The 19,797-nt window shown below is 40.9% G+C and overlaps 1 protein-coding gene across 1 annotated transcript in view; it reads left to right on the top strand.

Annotated features, from left to right (window-relative positions):
* Positions 1-19,797, top strand: part of AGPAT5 (1-acylglycerol-3-phosphate O-acyltransferase 5) — a 133,359-nt gene that overhangs the window by 42,656 nt on the left and 70,906 nt on the right. Inside the window, exons 4-5 of the mRNA XM_019520595.1 lie at positions 2,967-3,056; positions 12,976-13,066. Coding sequence (XP_019376140.1) covers positions 2,967-3,056; positions 12,976-13,066 — 181 coding nt within the window. The remainder of the gene's footprint in view (positions 1-2,966; positions 3,057-12,975; positions 13,067-19,797) is intronic.

Raw genomic sequence — 19,797 nt, 5'->3', positions numbered from 1 at the left:
CCCCACCATGGGCTTCGCTCCAGCTGAGCCACCCGTGGGGGAGGGGAGAGGGCAGCAGCTGGGTCTTGGGCGCTGCTGCATAAGGCAGGGGCTTGTAGAGCCAGGCCCCTGGCCACATAGCCCTGGCAGCTGGGGGCCCCCTCCAGCAGGACTAGGGGGGACAGGGGGTTTGGGTGGGGAACGAGAGGCACTAAGCAGGGCTGCAAGGGTTATACAGGTGAGGAGTAAGAGGCATTTTATTATAATGATTGAGGCACTGGTAGGCTTTCAGATTGTTTGAAAATTGTCAATAGATTGTGTTCAATTGATAACGTGATAACGTGTGTGTGTGTGTAAGTGTGTGTGTGTATATATATGTGTGTGTATATGTATATGTGGTGTTTCATTTTAATCAAGGATTTTGTGGTTTTTGTCAGAGAATTTGCGGGGGTTTTTTAATTGGAGAATTTGAAGTTTTTTTTAATCAGAGAAAACCAGGATCCCTGGTCATAACATATAGCTCTTTTAATTACCAGGCTCTTACACTTTTCTTATTGAGGGTGCATAATAGTGTTGTAATCAGCCATGACTACTTCAGCAAGATACATTACCTCTTTACATATATCTTCGCACTGTTAGATGAATAGTATTTGTCTTGTTTTTATTTACAAAGAAGAACCAGTCTTGAAAACTTTGTCTTGCAAATACTTGTGCACATGAGTAACTTCACCCACTTGAGGAGCTGTGTTAGTTTTAATACTTTTGGAACAATACCCAAACTTGATACATCAGTCTAACCTGAATTGATCTCAATAGCATGTTCCTTGAACAAGGTCTATTTTAGATCATTTGTGCCCTTTTTAGACAGTTTTATATGTGCATCTAACTTCTGCATAGTTGCAGGTTTAGATTGATCTATGTTCACTTAAACTGATCTAAGTGTAATGTCTGTATGTGCCCTAAAGGGGACCATGGAGGGGTCCCCTGGAGGGAACCCCTGCCAGCCCCACCCATTCCCCCAGCCCCCCCAATCCCTGCCCGGCCCCTCCTCCCGCCAGCCCCCCAGACCGCTGCCCAGCCAGGTTCTGCCACCCTTTAGGCCCCTGCGCCACCTGGCTGGGCTGGGCCCAGAGCGACGGAACCTGGCGCGGCGTGTGGTGACCGCGCACCACGCCAGCCAGGTCCTGGCAGCCCTGGGCCCGGCCAGGCCGGGTGGTGCAGGAGCCCCGAGGGTGGCTGGGCCTGGCATGCAGGGACCATGCGCTGCGCTGGGTCCTGCCACCAAGGGCCTGGTCTGATCAGGTGGCAGAGGGACCCCAGGGCCAGCAGGACCCAGCTGGGCATGGCTTGCAGTCCCCGCGCGCCGCACCAGGTCCTGCCACCAAGGGCCCAGCCTGCCTGGCAGCGGAGGGGCCCTGAGGGCAGCAGGTCCTGCCACCAAGGGCCCAGCTCAGCAGCAGAGGGGTCCCAGGACCCAGCTGGGTCCAGCATGCGTTCCCTGTGTGCCGCACTGGGTCTTGCCGCCATGGCTCAGAGTGCCCCGCTGCTGCTGCCAAAGGTATGTTATGGGCCTGGGCAGGAGGGTGGGGGCTGGGACCCTCCAGGGTGCCTGGGACCCCCGGCACGGGTGGCTGTTGCTCTCCAGGGTGCCTGGAGCCCTCCGGGGGAGTTGGGACCCTGTGTGGCAGGGCTGGGGCCCTGTGGGGGATAGGGGCTGTGGCCCTCCAGGGGGAAGCTGGGGCCCTTTAGTGGGGGGGGCATTCCATGTGCATTGTGGGAGGCTGCACCCTGTGGGGGCCAGGGGACCCACCCCTCCTGAGCAGCACCCCCACACGGTCCCCCACACCCACAGTCAGCCCACACCAATCGCCCCACACCTACCCACACACCAACCTACATCCATCCACACACCCACCCGCTTTCCCCCACACCCCTTCCCACCCTCTTCCTGCAAACACCACATCCACCCATCACACACCCATCATGTGCAAAGAAAACCAAAAGTACACATCAACACATATAGGTATTTAGAATTTATTTTATCATGATGATAGAGACACTGGTAGGCTTCCACACTGCTTTAACATTGTAAATATACCAATAAAGCATTGCCCAAGTGATTGCTCACACTCTCTCTCTCTGTCTGGGGGAGGGGTGTGTGTGTGTGTGTGTGTGTGTAGAGTGGTCTTTTGTGTTAAAAACATGGATTTTGGGATATTTTTAAAAATGGATTTGTGCCAGTCCAGCTGGCACAAGGGGTAGTGTCCCCAGGTACCAAGTGGCTGAGCCCCAGAAGCTCTGGAGAGCGAGTAGTCCTGAGCTGCTTGCCAGGGCAGGTTTTTGTACGGATGGGGCCAGGACAGGCAGCTTTTTATACTGCTGGGAACAGCACAGGTGCTGGCCCTGGGCTCTAGCTCCCCCTGGCTGCAGATCCAGGAGGAGCCAGGCAGGGTTATTTTGCCCCAAGTGGCACAATTTGCTCCACAACAAAGTGCAGGTCCGAGCACGTGCGCTGAGGCAAAAAGCCCCAGCTCAAATTTGCACCGCTTCTGTTTTAGCTGCTGCAAGCACACGTGCTTGCATGTGTGGACGTGCCCTATGAGTTCAGATAAATGTTTTTGTTGCAGAAACCTGTGTCAGTTCCAGTGCTGTCGTTTTAATTAAATATTTAACACTATTAAACAAGATGGCTCAGATGTTTTCTGATTGTGTTTGGTGACATTGCAATCTGTATATGTAACACTTCTCATTTCTATATAACCTTTTTAAAAATTTCATCTTGTACATGAAGATGCAAAATTTTTGTAAGAGCTTTTATCCAAGGAGAAAATGTTTACTGCATGTGGTCTGATAATTTTCACTCTTTGGAGGTATTTCTTAATAATCTATTGCTATGAAACCTAAAATTGCATCTGAATACAAATATCATTTTATGCGCTACAGTGTGTAATAAATATTAATAAATACTTTTTTTTTTTTAATGTTAGCATGGAGGAGTGTATGTAAAACGAAGTGGCAAATTCAATGAAAAAGAAATGAGAGACAAGCTGCAGGCCCAGGTGAAAACTGAGACTCCCGTAAGTCCACACTTTTTTTTCCACTTTATTTTATTGCTCTTTCTAATTGGAATTGACTACAACAGAGCAATTTAGTCATCTAATTTGTAGGTATGCTTGTTTTCTTTAAGTATTTTACAGATTATTCCGGATTAAGACATTATCCCTAATTAGTCACTGATAGCTTTGAACTAATCTAAAGTTTATATTACATAAGAAATTCATTGTCAAAATTTTCTTTTCTACTTAAAGCTTGCAATTATATGTGCACTAACTGAATTTCCATTGTGAAACAGCCAGTGTCAATGTTCCCTGTATTTCAGAAAGGCATTTTGCCTGCAGTAATAAAGCTTGATATACCTTTTTACCTTCTGTGTATCAAATTAGCTTGGTCTTTTAAAAAGGTAGGAACCATTTTTAATTCTTTACCATTGCTAATTGTTCATTGTGATGATTAATCACTTTTAATGCAAATGATATTTGAAAAATCAGTAAATTTTTGCTACAGAAAAAAATGATGTCTTGATTTTGTTTGCTTGTTTGATTGAAAATGACAAGTGCTGCCAAGTGACTTTTCTCATGACTCCCTCTACAGTCTGTGGCTCAGTGGTTTTCTGTTTTGTTGGCTTGATGCATGAAAAACTATTTGGTAACTTGATATATAGTAAGTTAAATTATTAATTTAAAATTACATTTATAGTTTTTAAGGCATTTGTTGTATTAACCACAGCATACCTTTTTAAAGCAGAAGCCATAGTAAAGATAACTTGGTATTTGACCTCAGTATACTTCATTATTAAAAATTGTGTTTGAGATCGATTGTTCTGAGTTAGGGCTTAGTACTGAAATGGTGTTTTAAATCTCTCTCTCTCTCTCCTTTCTGTGTGTGTGTGTATGTATAAAGTTTAAATTATGGCAATCAGATATCTGACAGTCTTGCTGTAGATTTTTGGCTGATATGTGAAAGGTGATACAGTTTGAAAACCAAATTTCAGATAACTTAGTCATGAAGATACCCATGAACAGGACAAATGGCTTATTTTTTACTTTCAAATTAAAAGTATTGTATTTTGGTTTTAAATAAGTTTATTAGTTGAAAAGGTGCAAGTCCACCCTGACTTCAGGCTAACATGGCTAATTATCTCTTTCTATAAACAACTTATTTCTCACTATACATTTTCAGAAAGAATCGTTCTTCATCTTGCATGCAAAAATGTCTCAACATTTTGTGATTGTCTAGCTGTCTATGGCAAAAACCAATGATCAGCAAATTCCAATAATCCCCAAATTTCTATGAAACTGTCCCTCCTCTGCCATAGTGATGACTTTTTTGCTTAAACCTTGGATTAGAATAATTGGGCAAGGAGGGCATTTGAATCAGAATTTTCCTCTCCCCTAGCCTAATGGACATTTTTTTTTGATGCCCTGGCTACAACCTTTCTGTATGTTTATGATTTTATCTTACTTGTTTATGGCAAGATACGTTTAAGAAATTGGTTTGATCTCTGAGTTGTGTCCATGTGCATACAGCTGGGAGTATTGGGAGTACATTTATTTCCAACATAAAAATAATTCAGTCAGTCTATGTACTGCTGTGTTGGATAACTTCTTGTATTGAAAGCCAAAAATCATGTGTACCCAGATACCCATTTTTCACTTCAGCTTTTGAAAGTTGACTTAAATCTGATTTTATAAATGCAAACATTAGCATAATGTATAGAAAATTTAAGACATAATATAGTTAAAGGGAGTGATCCATTAAAGAGGCACTTTCAAGATAGTAAATTAATCCTCTCCACCACAGTATCTTCACACTAGGATTTTATATCAATTTGTAAATAGAAGTAACTCTGAAAAGCTTTTCTTCTAAAGATGAACCTGGGGGTTCCAAACATGTAGCCAACTAAATTCATTTACTCTGATATTAGGAAATCAAGGGTGAGATGTACTGTTTCACGTAAACTGGGTTTTTAGCAAATTTGTGTTGCTGGATTGGGGCAGAAAAGTCAAAGCATACAGAAGAATTGGGCCATTTTGGGAGTATGAAAAATTGACTGTCCCCTCCCTCCCTCTCGCCCACCCGCCCAGGAGCCTGAATTTGCAAACTTTTATTACATGAATAACAGCTACTCATTGTAAACAGTCATAATGGGTGGAATTATCCTTAAGGGCCCTAGTAGACATTATATTTATGTTGTGATTAATATGTGTATGGCATCATAACTTGAACATGTGGCATGTCCCATACCCCAGGCTGTTCCATCCAGATGGTGACGATCAGCTGGCTGTTGGCATGAGGACAGGGCAGCCTTAGGTCTAGAACCAGGCAGAGACCCCAAGACTCCACGTCACCTGGCAGATTTGCTGTCATGCTGTGCAGCTCCCTTGCGGGTGGCGTGGCAGGGCAGTAAGTCTGCCAGGCTGTTTGGGACCCAGGCCGCCTCCTACCCAATCCTGACAATTGGGATTGCCATGGGGTAGCTCTGGCGGCCACTTGGGATTTGGGGAATTTTGTGCGTCATCTCCAAAATCACAAGATCTGCCATGCAAGTCTGGTATGGCCAGTCATGCGATTTTTGGAGATGGGGCAGAAAATTCATCAGACCCCAATTGCACAGCTGCCTGAACATCTGCCAACAGCCTGAGCTAGGATTTTGGTGAAGGAATGTATGCGACTGTTTTCAGTGAAATCATTTTCAAATGAATTTGAGACTCTTAGTAATGGAAATATGAATAAAGCTGTGAAGTTGATGCAGATTTAGGAGTACTGCACAGTAAATTTATTTCCAACCTAAAAATAGTTGAACTGTAAGACAGAGTTGTAAATTTACCAGTCTAAGGATTACCTTTAACCAGGCTGTTAAGATTATATTTATTAAGTCAAATGCTTGTATGTGCTAGGATTAAAAGAATCAATGTTACTGAGCCACTATTTCCAGTAGAGACTGAACTTTCCATAACATGTTATGTCTCAGAATTTTTTAATTTAGAGGCTGAAAATTCACTTTAATCTACAGTTACTGTTGAGATAAATATGATAACCTATGCACTTAACACACTACTCAAGAAGATTACTTAGCAGTGCTGAAATCTAACATAGTGAGCCACAGGTCATCAAATTGCTTTTAATGGAAGTCCTTTTAATCAAAGAGAGCTTGTATCCTTAATTCATTGGCAGAAGTATAAATATTGCATTAAAGGTTGATATGATAAATAATGGCCCTTGTTAAATTCCAACTAGAAATTCCAAAATAAATTTCCTTTCTTAATGCAATAGTTCAGAAATAGATTTTAGCTCAGTTTAGTAAGCAGTAACATGATGACTTGCATATATGTTTGTCAGAAAAGGGTTTTGTTGCTTGCAGATAGGGAGAAGGAAGGGAACCTACGTTGGGGATCACTTTATTACTTCCCCTTTCTCTCTCCTTGTAGCTTGATAAAAGAATCAGGCATTCTGGAGTGCTTTCTGCTAAGAAAATAATCTGAGACATCAAAGGAAGAGAGCAGAGTTGAGACTAAGCACCTCAAACTCCAATTTAACCCTGGGTACAAGGTTTTTTTTTAAACCTCCTTCTGTCATATGCAACCTTTTTTATTTTTAATACTTTAAAATAATCTAATGAGTTAAAAATAGACAGGAAACACATGCAGGAACATGTGGCCTCCTTACGGGCCTTGAGTATTGAACTGCTGCAAAGTTAACTGCCATTTTTTATCTTTGCTCCAAAAAGCTGCTCATCTTTTCCAAATACTGTGTACCAAAAAGCCTTTTTGTTCAAGAATTAGAGTTTGATCATTAGACTTGCAAGAAATTCATACAATATGGTAGGCTGAAAGACCATTCTTTATGTGGCTTCTTGTTGGGATTTAAAGTTTTTCAATGATCTTGTTGTTTGTTTAATTGTATGGTCAGCTTTTCCCTAAATAATCTTTTAATCAACCAAACCCAGTTACAAAGCTACTACACTAGACCTCCAAGAAATTAAAAATGTTACCTCAACTTGTGCAATAGTACTGTTGCCTCCAGACAAGTAGCTATGAAAAATGTACCTTAGTGTTCCATATTAACTTCTTTTACCTTATAAGGTATGCAGCATACTACCAGGAAACATATCCTATTTTCCCTATTATCAACATTAAGAATAAAAGGTCAAAAGTTAAGGCCAGTTCCTGAGAGGTTCCAGAGTACCTATAGGTCCTGTTCTATTGAAGTGAATTGGATCAAACTTTTTATTTTGCAATTTTATTGAAAGATGACAGTAGTACAGCTAGTACTTGCATGGTTACTGCTTATTTGACTTTCCTGTTCCTTTGGTAACAAAAATAGTATATATTGCTATAGCAAGCAATACAAGCCAGATGGAGGAAATATGTAACAAACATATAGTGTGACTGTTATTGTGTGGATACAAGGTTTACATTTTGTCTGTAATTACTGATACATAAATCCAGAATGTAAGGTGGCATATATACAGTTACCAAGGACATTGGCAAGTTCCTTTTGTCATTTTGCCACTGTGCTGTTTCTTTCTTTTTCCTTTTTATAAATTTTTTCAGGAATACTGTATTTTGTCCTGTCAACTAATGACCTAAATATAGTTCATGAAAGCATGTGTTTTATAAATATCTTATTTAGTTAGTCTATAAAGTGCATATCTACCCTGGCTTCTACTTTACTTCAGACTAACATGGCTAACTACCCCTTTCTGAGTATCTCCCTCATACACTTCAGGAGCTGGATAAGACACATCACCATATTTTCACCTATAAGAATGCTCGCGTTGATCTGAAATAGCTCGAATATTCATTTGTTTACTAATCAGGATGTAGTGATGAAAATGTTGGAAGAACCAGGGGAACATATTTTTGGTTGTACAACACTGTTTGGCTAATGTGGTTGAGGTTTTGATTTAATTTTCAAAGTTAGACATCTTTATCATTGTTTCTCTTTGGACACTAGCTTTTCCCTAAATAAACTTTGGGGAACAACAGCATAAATACAAGCTTGTCAACAACAGCATAAATACAAGATGTCCTTATGCAGTAGGTATGCAGTTCTTCATAAGGCATTCAGGAAAGAAGGACTGGTACTCAGTAAAAATATTACAGGTGCTTCAAGTTGAAGAGTTGCTTCTATCTGGAATATTTCACACCTGTCCCAAGCAGTATTTCTTTGCTTTTTCTTTCTTGAAAATTTCCCTTCCCTTTGTTGTGTCTGTCTTATAGAAATTTTTGATCTTGCAGCCCACCTCTTCTATCTCCATTCACAGCCATGAATCCCACCCAGTCCCCACCATTTCCATGAGTGGCCCCATGCCTACTTTCTTTATACTTTAACATCCCCATCTACTCTCTAATATTCCTCATTCTAAGCTGCTCTGCTGGCATGGAAAGCAGCAATGGCATCCTTGTGCTATGCCAAGACTGATTTGCTCTGCCTTAGTTCTGCCTTTCAGCAGAATGATCCACAGTACCCCATAAAGGTAGCTTTGGTGTTTCCCTTGCAAACCATAGCACTGGGAATGTTGGGGAGGGGGTTGGCTGGCTGCCTTCCCTTGTGGCCTGCCTTCACAGCTTGCTGGTTGAGAACCACTGCGCATTCTTGCCCTGTAGGTTGAATTCCATCATACAAAATAAGGACTCCTTACAGCCCTTCTTGTGCAGGCTTTGTCTGCTATTTTCCCATGTCTCCCTAATTTTAAGGGACACCTATAACTATGCTGCTCTGCCCATGCCAAGGGATCTGTGGACACCTATGCCATTGATCCTCTTCTCCCTCCTCCTGCCCCCCCCCCCCAAATCATTTGGTATTCTCTGTCTGAGAGATTCTGGTACTCAGGGTGGGGGGGTTTCAAACGTTATTGGGATGAAGAGCAGAGGTGAGATGGAAGTATAATGGATGCTGTCTGCCAGTTCTTACCTCTGTGGATTAAGCACTTGCACCCATTGACCTGATTTGGGGTACTTTTGTGTATTGTATTTTCTCCCTCGGGTATTCTGAATCTAATCAAATTCAGCAGGCTTGTTCAGCCACTTGATGCTTAGAGCAGTCTTTGGATTTTTAGAATAGATTAGTTATGGAATGCAAAAGTTATTGCGTTGTATTAGAGGGAGAAAATGCCAATAATTAGAACATGCTGGGCTGCTAAGAATCTGGCCAGCACCAGGTCAGGGTTTACACCGATGCAGTATTTTTGCATATTCAACTTCAATTTGGATACCCCAGCACTGTTTATCCCCAGAATATATTACTTTATGTAAAGGAAGTTTTGGACTGCAAAAGCAGATGTTACTGTTGCTGCAGTGTTCATAAATTCTTAATCCCCAAGTTCATGAGAGGTCATTTACTTACCAGAAACTTTAGTCTGTTATACATACTCCAAAATTCTTTGGAAGTTTCCTTTAAAAAGAAAGGGCATCACAGTTTTACTTTTACTATTCATACTGGGTGAAAGCTGTAAAATTACATGCAGTCGATAAATTAAATGAATCAGTGAAGTAATTCTGGCCTGGACTGAGTTGACTCTAGGATTAGGATTGGCGTGGTTATTTTTCAGCTGGTGAACTGCAAATTTATAGTCATTGTGGAAGAATCTTCTTCCAGCCTCCTGCTTTCAGGGGTTTTTTTTCCTTTCCTTTGTCATAGTCTCCTCACCTGTCTCTCAACCTGGTTGCCCTGTGTTACAGCTACAGTGTGACCTCAAGCAGGTACAGAGGGAGTGAACCTAGTCTAAGCACTGACCTCATGGCAAGGGGGCAAGGGCTTGAGCCCTGTCACTCTTGTAGGTGACCAGTGATGCTTTTCAAATTGATTGATTGGCATCAAACAACACCTGTCTTGATTTGACCTGGAAGGTTGGGTCAAAACGGTTATTTAAAGACCCCTTTTTCCTGGAATGAGGGGAGCTATATTGAGAAACATGGAGTAAACACACGGCTTCTGGAGCTCTTCTAGGCTCCAAATGAACATGTGAGTAACTTACCTGAAATTTATCTAGAAATATAGCTTACTGTAATGTAGAAGCATCTCAAAAGGTGACTAAGCCGGTACTGTTTGCTGCGGGCTATTCTGTGATACTTTTATAACCTGTACCCTTCCCCAAGCCTACCCTCTTTAACCAGTAAAGCTGTCCACTATAACAAGCTTGGTGGACTTGCTGGGAGAGGGATTGGGGCATGCCTTATGCTTCTTATGCTTGGCTGACTAAGGAAGCTACTCTCTGTGCTTCAGGCTTAAGGAAGCACCCCAAGTTCTTGCAGTGGGTCAAGCACCCTCAAGGTCTACAAGGCCTGTGTACCCCAGGGGGCACAGGGCCCAAATAAAGATCAGCAGTTACCCTAGGCTTACAGGTGTGCCCCAGGAAGGGGGGTGGCCAGACATGAGGCACCCCAGGGGAGGCACATGGAGCTTGGTAGGCAGTCGGGTGCAGTGAGGTGGGTGGCTCAGCACAGGAGCACCCCTACTGGCCCACCACAGTCATCACATTTTTGTCTAAGACCTTTTTTACTCATTTCTATATTTACCCTAATCCAAGACGACTCTGAATTTAGGATGACACCCCAATAATTAGATTCTAGATGTGAAAAAATTCCATGGGGGCGTTCCATGTCCAGATTCTAGTTGTTGCAGGAGTTATCTTAAATTCATCCCCACACAACTATGGGAGGAAAAGCAGACTCCCAGCCCTTGCTTCCCCCAGGCACTTGCCCTCTGGTGCCTGGCTTCTGCCATCTGTCCTCCCTGCCATTTGACCCCGGTGCCTGCCCCCTCCCCACCCACCTGCTGCAGCGCAGTCTCCTCTGTGCAACCCCTTCACATTGCAGTTGCTTCCACGTGCCTAGCTCTGCGTGCCCTTTCCTTGCACTCTTTCCAGGTTGTGTACTAAAACCCCTCTCCTGCACTTCTCCTGTGCATTCCCCCCTTGCACCATACTTCCTCCTCCACACTCTTTTTGCTGTGCAGAGTTGGGGCCAAAGCCATGGCAGCTGCCTGCACCAGGCAGTACTTAGATCCAAGAAGACGGATTTTTCTTCTGTACCCCATGTTGAATGGGGATGGAAAAAACCCTTATCCTGGATGTGAGTGAAAATACTACACTTGCACTTGAAATCTGTCTGAAGTGATGAGACATGTTTGAAATGTAGTATCTGGAAACGTTAACTTACATCTTTTTTTCTATGTCAGCTTTTTTCTACAGTTATTAGACACTGTGCTCCCTGACATAACAAGCTTGGAATTAATGAGCAATTCTATCACTTGTTCTTCCATAAATGTTATTGGATCTTTTCTGTCCACTGAGCTAAGGCCTCTTGTTTAAGCCTTCCTCTCAAAGTAATCAAGACGGAAGCTCATTCTTATCACTTTGCTGACCCTCCCAGAGATCCCCTTCTCCAGTTACCTCAGAATGTAGCTGCCAAGATCCTTGTCTGTTGCTCTAACCATATCACACAGATTCTGTTTCACCAAATAGACCTAACGTTCCCTTTCATTCCATCAGAGCCTGTCATATTTTTCTCTCGTAGTCCATTCTTTCATTGCATACCTTCTTCCTCTTTTCAGCTGTTTTGTTGATAAGTGCCAAACTTTTCTTTCTACTTGTCAGTTCCTTGCACAAAACTTTCCTAGTCTTCTCAGTCCTGTACATAGGGAACATCTTCTTTGGCATGATTTATAAAGCCTTTCTTTCTCCCTGTCTTGCCTTGAGAGCCTGTCTCGGTATTGAGAAATTGACTAGTTAAGTTATTCATAATTGGCCGATGTACATTTATATTGAATGCTGATTCATATTTAGCCTATCTCAGAATAAGCGTTAACTAGAAGGATGACATTTTTTAGCATAGACAAGCACTTGATCAGAAAGTTTCATTCATGCCAGTAAGGCATTCAAGCACTTTTATTCAATCTGGAACCCTGTATTTGGGTTTACTTGTGTACATTCAGATTGGTGCAGAGGCACTCCATCTACTTTAGCCACCAGTTTACCAAACGTGGAAGAGGGCTACTTAATTTGACAAGTTCAGCTTACAGAGGTTACTTTCAAATTATGCTAAATTTGAAATGGCTTTCTGTATATTAGCTTGACGACCCAAGTTGAAGTGTGGAACATTATGATCCAAGCAAGTGGCTCTCAGCCAGGGTGCCAGGAGATCTTTTTCAAGAGTGTCATGGGGTATTATTAGCAGTTAGGCATGCAGACACGTTTAACAAGTTAACCCAAAGATTCTGATCTGCTGTGATCTTTCTTAGCTCTTTGCAACAGATACATTGCTGTATTTTTTGTAACCGAAAAAACAAATGAAAACTATTAATTGGAATTTTCCAAGGAGTGCCTTGAGATTGAGGGGTGCCTTCAGTCTAAAAGGTTGAAAACCACTCATCTAAGCTATTATAATTTTCCGTAAAACAATGAATAACAGTTCTGGTGACTTTTATGAGATTAGAAAGAAACTGCAGCATGATAGTGAAGACATGACTGTTGATTAAATTAAGGTTAAATGACCATTGATGACAAAACAACAGATGTGTTGTGATGTATTGTAGAAAATAATACTGCCTCCTCTTCCCTTCCATCTTACTAATAATTATTGCATGGAAATAAGATTTATTTTTATTTGGCTTTTGGTGAGGAGGGATTCCTCCACTCCTAAAATTTTTCAGGCATCCTGATGGGTTTGCACATATGTCAAACTCCATTAAAACTGGCTTAATAATTCAAAAGAATTTGAGACCTTAACCTGTAGAACTACAAAGATTCTGCCTCTATTATATATGGTTTCAGTATGTCTTTTTATACCTGTGTAACTTGAAATTTGACTACTTGATAATAATATTTTAATATTTACAGCTGTAGCTGATGTGGGATCTAAATGTATGTAAGGGTCATAATTTTAGTACCTTTTGAAAATTATTATTTTAAGAATATTTTTTTAAATCCTACAGATGTACCTAGTGATTTTTCCAGAGGGAACTCGTTACAATCCAGAGATATCAAAAGTTCTTGCAGATAGTCAGTCATTTGCTGAAAAAGAAGGTAAGCAAAACTTCAAAGAGCTTTGAGAATTAAAGAGGGAAGGCAAATACCATTCTTTTCTAGCTACCATCCTATATGTGAGAGTGAAAAATTCAAACTCTCATGTTAAATTTTGTGCCTTAAGAAGTACACTTTTTAATGATCTGTACTAAGAATGAAATCTATACACTACATAAATCACATATATTAACAGAATCATCTACTGTGTTTCGTTTTCATTTTACAGTAAATAACAGTTTATTTATTGAAATACTCTGCATGCTATCACTTTTTGCTGTGTCTGTTTTCAAAAACCAGGTTTCTTCTTTTGATTTCTACCTGTGGCATGTATATTTTAGGAAAATTCCTTTGGAAGATATCTTCAAAGAATGTAGGAGTATTCTACACTGGATCCAGGGCAGTGGTCCAGTTTGCTTCCTTGGATTGCTAACACCAGATACAAAATAACCTGTCCTAAGGAAATGTCATCCTAGACTTTGTTCCTCAGGCCCTTGGTATATGTTAAGTTTATGGCACATTTACCATGTTAATTGTGGCATAAATAGCAGCGTGCCACATGTTCAGCAAATTTATGGCACCGTAAAATAACAAACCAGCCACAACGATGCTTCACGTGAAATGTTGAATATCTTTAAGGCTGGTTTGTATGGTGCAACATATGGAATGCGTGTCATATCCCATCTCCCCAGTGCTAACAATCAACTGACGTAGTCAGCCCCAAGTCCGCCCTAGTCCCAGTGCTGACAATTGCCAATTGTTGGCATTGATCCAGAACAGCCTCAGTTCAATGCCAGCGATAAGCTGCAGGGCAAGTGGGTTGCAATCTTGCAGCCCTTGCACCCAGCCATCAGTTGCAGCAAGCCCCAGGGCTCACCATGACTCAGGACATCAAAATGCCTGTTGTTAGGTCCAGACAGTCCCAGTTTCTGGGCTAACCCCAGCCTAACCAGGATCCAAACTGGCAGCAGCCTCATTGTCCGATTGCAATCTGAGGACTTTTAAGTCCCATCCCAAACCTTGTGCATCCTGCCACGTAGATCTAGCACGCAAAATTTAGGTTGCGGCACCACTATCCCAATCTCACTGCCATTTTAACAGCTCCTGGAGACTTAGGTTCACGTTTATTTGTGTTACCATTGTGTTTACATTGATTTGTGTACCATTGAGAGTCATGGAGGATGACCTTTTTTGTGCCAGAGCTATGCAAACTCAGAATAAAAAGACCACTGCTGTTCAAAATTGTTTGCAGTCTTAGGCATAAGAGATGAGAGACAATCAAACAATAGAGAGACACAGGGAAGCACAAGAAAATAAAGAGCCATGTTGATCAGCAGGATAGGCAGTGGTCTTAGCATGGAGAGGTGAGTTTCAAATTCAAATTATGCTATATTTGAAATGGCTTTCTGCATACTGCATAGTAGCTTGCTAGATTTTTGTAGGCAGCATGGCAAAGAATCATTTTCATGAGCGTTGCAAGTGGAAAATAATTTTTGTACGCTTTAGGTGTAATTTGTTCCACAGTGTCATGGAAGAGAAAGCAAGCATGCATTTTGAAATAGCCCTATGAGGAGCCTTGAAGTGACAACAGAGGTTTTGTTATAGTTTGTTTCCATCAGATTTAGAAGGGAAAACCAGGAAAGTTGCAGAGAGAAGGGTTGGAGAGTCAGATTGGGGAAAATCATTGCAACAGCATTCTGAATGGCCATGAGGGTTTGTACATGTCAAGTGCAGAGAAGAAAATGTTGAAGATAAGATAATACAAGCTGGATAAGTGTTTAGTTGCATGGATGGATAGGAGTTATCATACTTAAAAGGGATTTTGCTGAAAGTTGTTGAAAATTGGCAAAATTTAGTAATAACCTGGATCTGAGTTGAAGATAATGGCTGACTTATAGGCCTGAGTGATTGCCAGAATGATGATTGCATTTTCCACTGCAGTTGAGAAGAGATGGCAGAGGTATGGAATTAAGAGTTCTGTTTTAACCAGAATGAACTTGACTTGATGGCTTATGCCTGAAGCATGAGGACGTGCAGCCTTACCAAATTTTGTTTGCTTGCTTTATTTGGCTTAAACCTTACTTTTTAACTCAGTTTATTGTTTTAAGCCTTGGCCTTTCTCCTCCCTAGAAAAGGTGTGAGGGAAATGGCCATGGTCCACCCTTCCATAGAGTGAGTTATAACAGACTTGGAGTAATGCAAAAAAAGCAAAGGGATTTCAGCTCTCTATTTTTTCCCATTACACAAACAAAAAAAGTTTAGACTTCTAAGAACAACAGTTCAAAACACATATTTCCTCATTTTGTTTTTTCCTGTTGATCAGAAGTAAATTAATTCATTTGGAAGTAAACACAAAGATAGCATCAACAGATCTGGTAAATTAATTTCTATGATGTACTGAATTGAATTCAGAACAATGTGAATCAGCATGTTGAGATCGTTGGGCTACTTGAAGTCTTGTTAATTTTGGCCCAAAGAAAAATATGGCCTCTTTTTGCTTCTCGGAAAGAATGGAATTTGACTGTATGTCTGCAGGCTTAAGTTGTAAGAGAAATACAAAATTCTAAAACTCTTGGTTCAGCTATGATGCTTTTTATTAGACCAACTGAAAAAAAATAGCAAAAAAAAAATTATTTCTTTGCAAGCTTTCGGGGATGTTCACCCTTCCTCAGGCTGAGGAGAAATCTAAGATTGTAAAAGGCCTCTTCGGTAGAAAATAACTTTCATTTTGCACTGGGAAAGTTGAGACTGGATGTCACAATGGCTTAAGTCCTAATGAATTCATATCTTCAACTTCCTATTGAAAATGTATACTGGGTAATTTTGATTTCACTTACCCTTCTTCCTCCTTGCCTAACTGTATCTCGGCAATCTGTAAAGCACCAAGTATTTGCTTTGTTTCGCGTTACCTGACAACTTTATTCCAGTACTTTCTCAGGGATATATGCTTTTCTTACACAGATGAGAAGCAGCAGTTCTCTTTGAAATATATAAACATGTTCCTTTTAATGCATGTATTACTATCCTGAAACCTATTTGTGTTCTAAAACAGATGATTTCACTAATCCTGTTTTTCTCAAATACTTGCATTTTGCTCAAAAAAATTATATTTCTTATTACGTTAATATGAGGACTGAGGAAAAATTAATCTGAATATCAGTCTCCTGTTCACACACTAGTGCAGGATCATTTGCATCTCATATAAAGAAGATTGTATTTTTATGTTATGAAACATCATAAAAGTAAACTGATGAAAGGGAAAAGTACATTTTGTTCAGTGTCCTTAGGGTTTCTGTTCAATAATTCATAATTTTCACAACATTTTAGTAATTCACAATGTTTTTCTTAATCAGTAAAATTGGAGACATAATGTCTTTTTTTATTGTTTACCATTTAGACTTTGCCCTTTACTCATCTTGGACATCTAGATTGTCAGTTCAGTTTTTGTTTTTTTCCAGAAGTCTTCACTTCACGCCTTCTGAAATAGATAGTATTTAATTATATGCAGTGTTCAGTTGCACACGTGCACACACACATATGCCAATGTAAAAATACAAAGAGAGATTTTCCTTGAGTATTGTTTTTAAGTTTTTATTTTGGCTTAACATAGTTTGACTGAATTGGTTTAGACAGATTAAATACAGTGTTTTCAAATATTTATTTGCTATTAGATGAAGAAAACAAAGTGTAAATGTTGATGTATTAAATAGTTGGCTACAAGGATATGAAGAGACCAAAATTATTAAAGTTCACAAAACAATCCCAAAGCACAGGACAAATGACACACATTCTCCATTTTTGCCTTCCAGGGCCAAGACTGATTCATGAATCAAGAGAGCTCACTGATATAGATAGAATTATATCAGGTCATTTAATGTCCGTCCCCCTCGTCCCATCCCCTCCTACCCTGCTTTAATTTCTGTATAGGGTTGATGCATATCTTTGCCTCAAAATTGATTTGAATAAACATTTCTTACAAAATAGGCTGTAGCTATTACATATTCAAAAGGGCTGGATTACAAGATATTCTTGGGACTGGAGAGGGAAAAATCAAATGCTTTGGTCAATGTCCAAATGCTTTATTTTCAGGTCAGTGACCTCAACTACATGCCCATCGCATGATGCAATATGAATATGTAAATAAACTTAACTGTCCATGGATAAGGTGGAAGAATATCAAACGCAAAGAATTTAAGGATGATTGAGATCCCTGATGAAAAGACGTGACCTCTTATTGACTGTTTCATTTGATGGTCAGCAATGAAATTTGGGATTCGCGCCAGATCTTTCCTTTCCTGCTCTGGCTAGGAGGCTTCCTGTTTCTAAAACCTAAGCAAATGAGTTACGTACAATTATTTGTGTCTTATGCCTGTCGCACTACAATCTTGATGACTGTGAAATACAGAAACTTTCAGGGAAGGAAAATGGATAAACGCTCCTTGCCCCAGTGTTCTCAGAAAATGGGAGAGGGTTCTTTAAACTGAAAAATGAGCTTTGGGAACTGGACTTGAAAATTGTCACGGTGTACCCAGCCAAGTTCTAGGCTGAGTGTACTGCCAGGTTTTTTTGTTTACAAGAATCTAAAGGATGCCAAAAAACTTCTAGAGGTTAAGAAGGTGAAATTAGAGGGCACAAATGTTCCTGTTCTTGGGCTCTTGAGATTGACCCGTACTAACTAGACATTAGACATTTTGTACAATGTACTCAGTGTAAAATACTGTAAATCACTCTATATCAATAAGTCTGTGCATTCAGAGAGAAATTAATTGTAGCCTAGCTATTCCATAGACAGTAAAGAAGAAAGAATGAAAAGTGAAGGTCTTGAAGTTTTTCCTCTATAGATGACTTGTCAAAAAGAACATCACTTGATATCACTCCATCATTCTACTCCTAAAAGCACTGGTAATGAAAACTGGGATGTAGACTCAACCTGTTGCCCAGCTTGAATGGGGTCTAAACCCAGATAGGCTGCTTCATAGCTAACTTTTTAATGCTGCAGCAGCAGAAGTAAAGGTAATAGTGAGTGTTAAGTAACAACCTCCATGACATTACTTGCTACCAGGTTTTCAGAAAAAACTTAGTCCATGTGTGTTCATGCAACTTTCTCTTGTGTTCTTTTTTGTATAACGTTTGAAAAATAAAGTCCTATGATAGGTAATTCAGTAGAAACAGTATTTTACCTGTTATGGAGAAATTTTATAATAGGTATAGATGTGGAACCTATATTTCACTTAATGTCTAAGACCTAAGCATAGCAGTACCATATTATGAGCATTATGGGCATTTTTACATGTGTTTTGGAATGCAGTGCCGGATGCTTTAATTAGCAAGCTGCGCTAATTAAAAGCACCCAGGCATCATGTGTATCAGTGGCCCTGCACTGAAAAATGGCAGCGGGGTGCTTTGAACTAAAGCCCATTGAAAGTTTTATTTCAGAGTGCCCTGCTGCCATTTTTTTTTCAGCACAGGGATGCTGGTGCATGTGTTGTAGAAAGCTTCCAGAGCATGTCAGTTTCTGTGCTCCAGCAGACTCGATTAATTGAATCTGCTCTGATGCTCTGGATTTCCAGCACATCGGAGCAGGCTCCCTGCACATCTATAGAAGCGCTAAATTTTTCACATGCAAATTCCCAGTCTATAATTTAAAAAGAGACCTAAAAGAGTTAGGGAGTCAAATAACCTTTTGATTACTTTAAACTCTGCAGAAAATTCCAACCATGACAGGTGTGCTCAGTCACTGACATAACTTTTAATGTTTATTTTACTGTAATATTAAGCATCTTGTAATACGCTGGTGTAGTCACAAAATAAAAACTGAGGTAACACTAATACTGTAAGGAACTGTAAATATTTAAAGCTTCATACTGAAAGTCCAGCAAAGTTCAAGGTGATAACTAACATTTTAACTGGAATATGAACAGTTAACATTCTAAATTAAAAATCAGATTTGTTGTGTAATACAGTATACTCCAAAGGCAGAAATTTGCTCTTCAGAATAAGGTATTAATTTTTGGCAGTATTGAACACAGATGTATCCTGCTGGCACAGGGAAATCATCTCTTCATTTTATTTTGGTGCCTGATAAACAAGGATCCTGGTTTTCCGTTTCCCACGGAAAAACAGAAAACCACGGATTTCCCATTTTTATCAGAGAAAACATAGATTTTTCCCTTTTAGAAGAGAATCCCACGGATTTCCCCTTTGCAAAATGCTCTGCAGGCTGGCTGAGTTCCAGCCTCCAAGAGCTGTTTGCAAAAGGGGTGGAGAAATGCTCAACCCTGCCTGGAGGGGAAGGGAGGGGGGAAGGGCAGGGTCTGACATTCACACTTACCGGAGGCTGCTTCAGGCTCACTCTTCTTTGTGGAGGTAAGTGGGGCTTGGGAGTTGTGGGACAGAGCTGGGGAAGAAGCTGGCTAGAGACTATGGGAGCAGGGAGGTTTGCAGCCAGCCAGGCACTCCGGCCAGGAGGGGTTTTGTAGCCGCCCTGCCAGAGTGCTCAGCAGGCTGGAAACCCCCACTGCTCCCCACCAGCTGCAAACCTCCCTGCTCCCTCAGCCCCCAGCCAGCTTGGCCACTCCCCAGCTGGGCACTCCAGCCTAGGCAGGGAGGTTTGCAGCCAGCCAAGCACTCTGGCTGGGAACAGACAGGCTGCAAATCCCCTTCCAGCCAGAGTGCCCGGCCAGCTGCAAACCCTGGGTCACAAATGCTGTGCTCCCCACCCCGCTGCCGTCCTC

This window comes from Gavialis gangeticus, unplaced genomic scaffold (assembly GCF_001723915.1).
Source record: "Gavialis gangeticus isolate Ggan-Ray unplaced genomic scaffold, GavGan_comp1, whole genome shotgun sequence".
In the NCBI taxonomy this organism is placed as follows: Eukaryota; Metazoa; Chordata; order Crocodylia; family Gavialidae; genus Gavialis; species Gavialis gangeticus.
The sequence above is the reverse complement of the archived record's forward strand: the minus strand, read 5'-3'. Positions and strand labels throughout refer to the sequence as shown.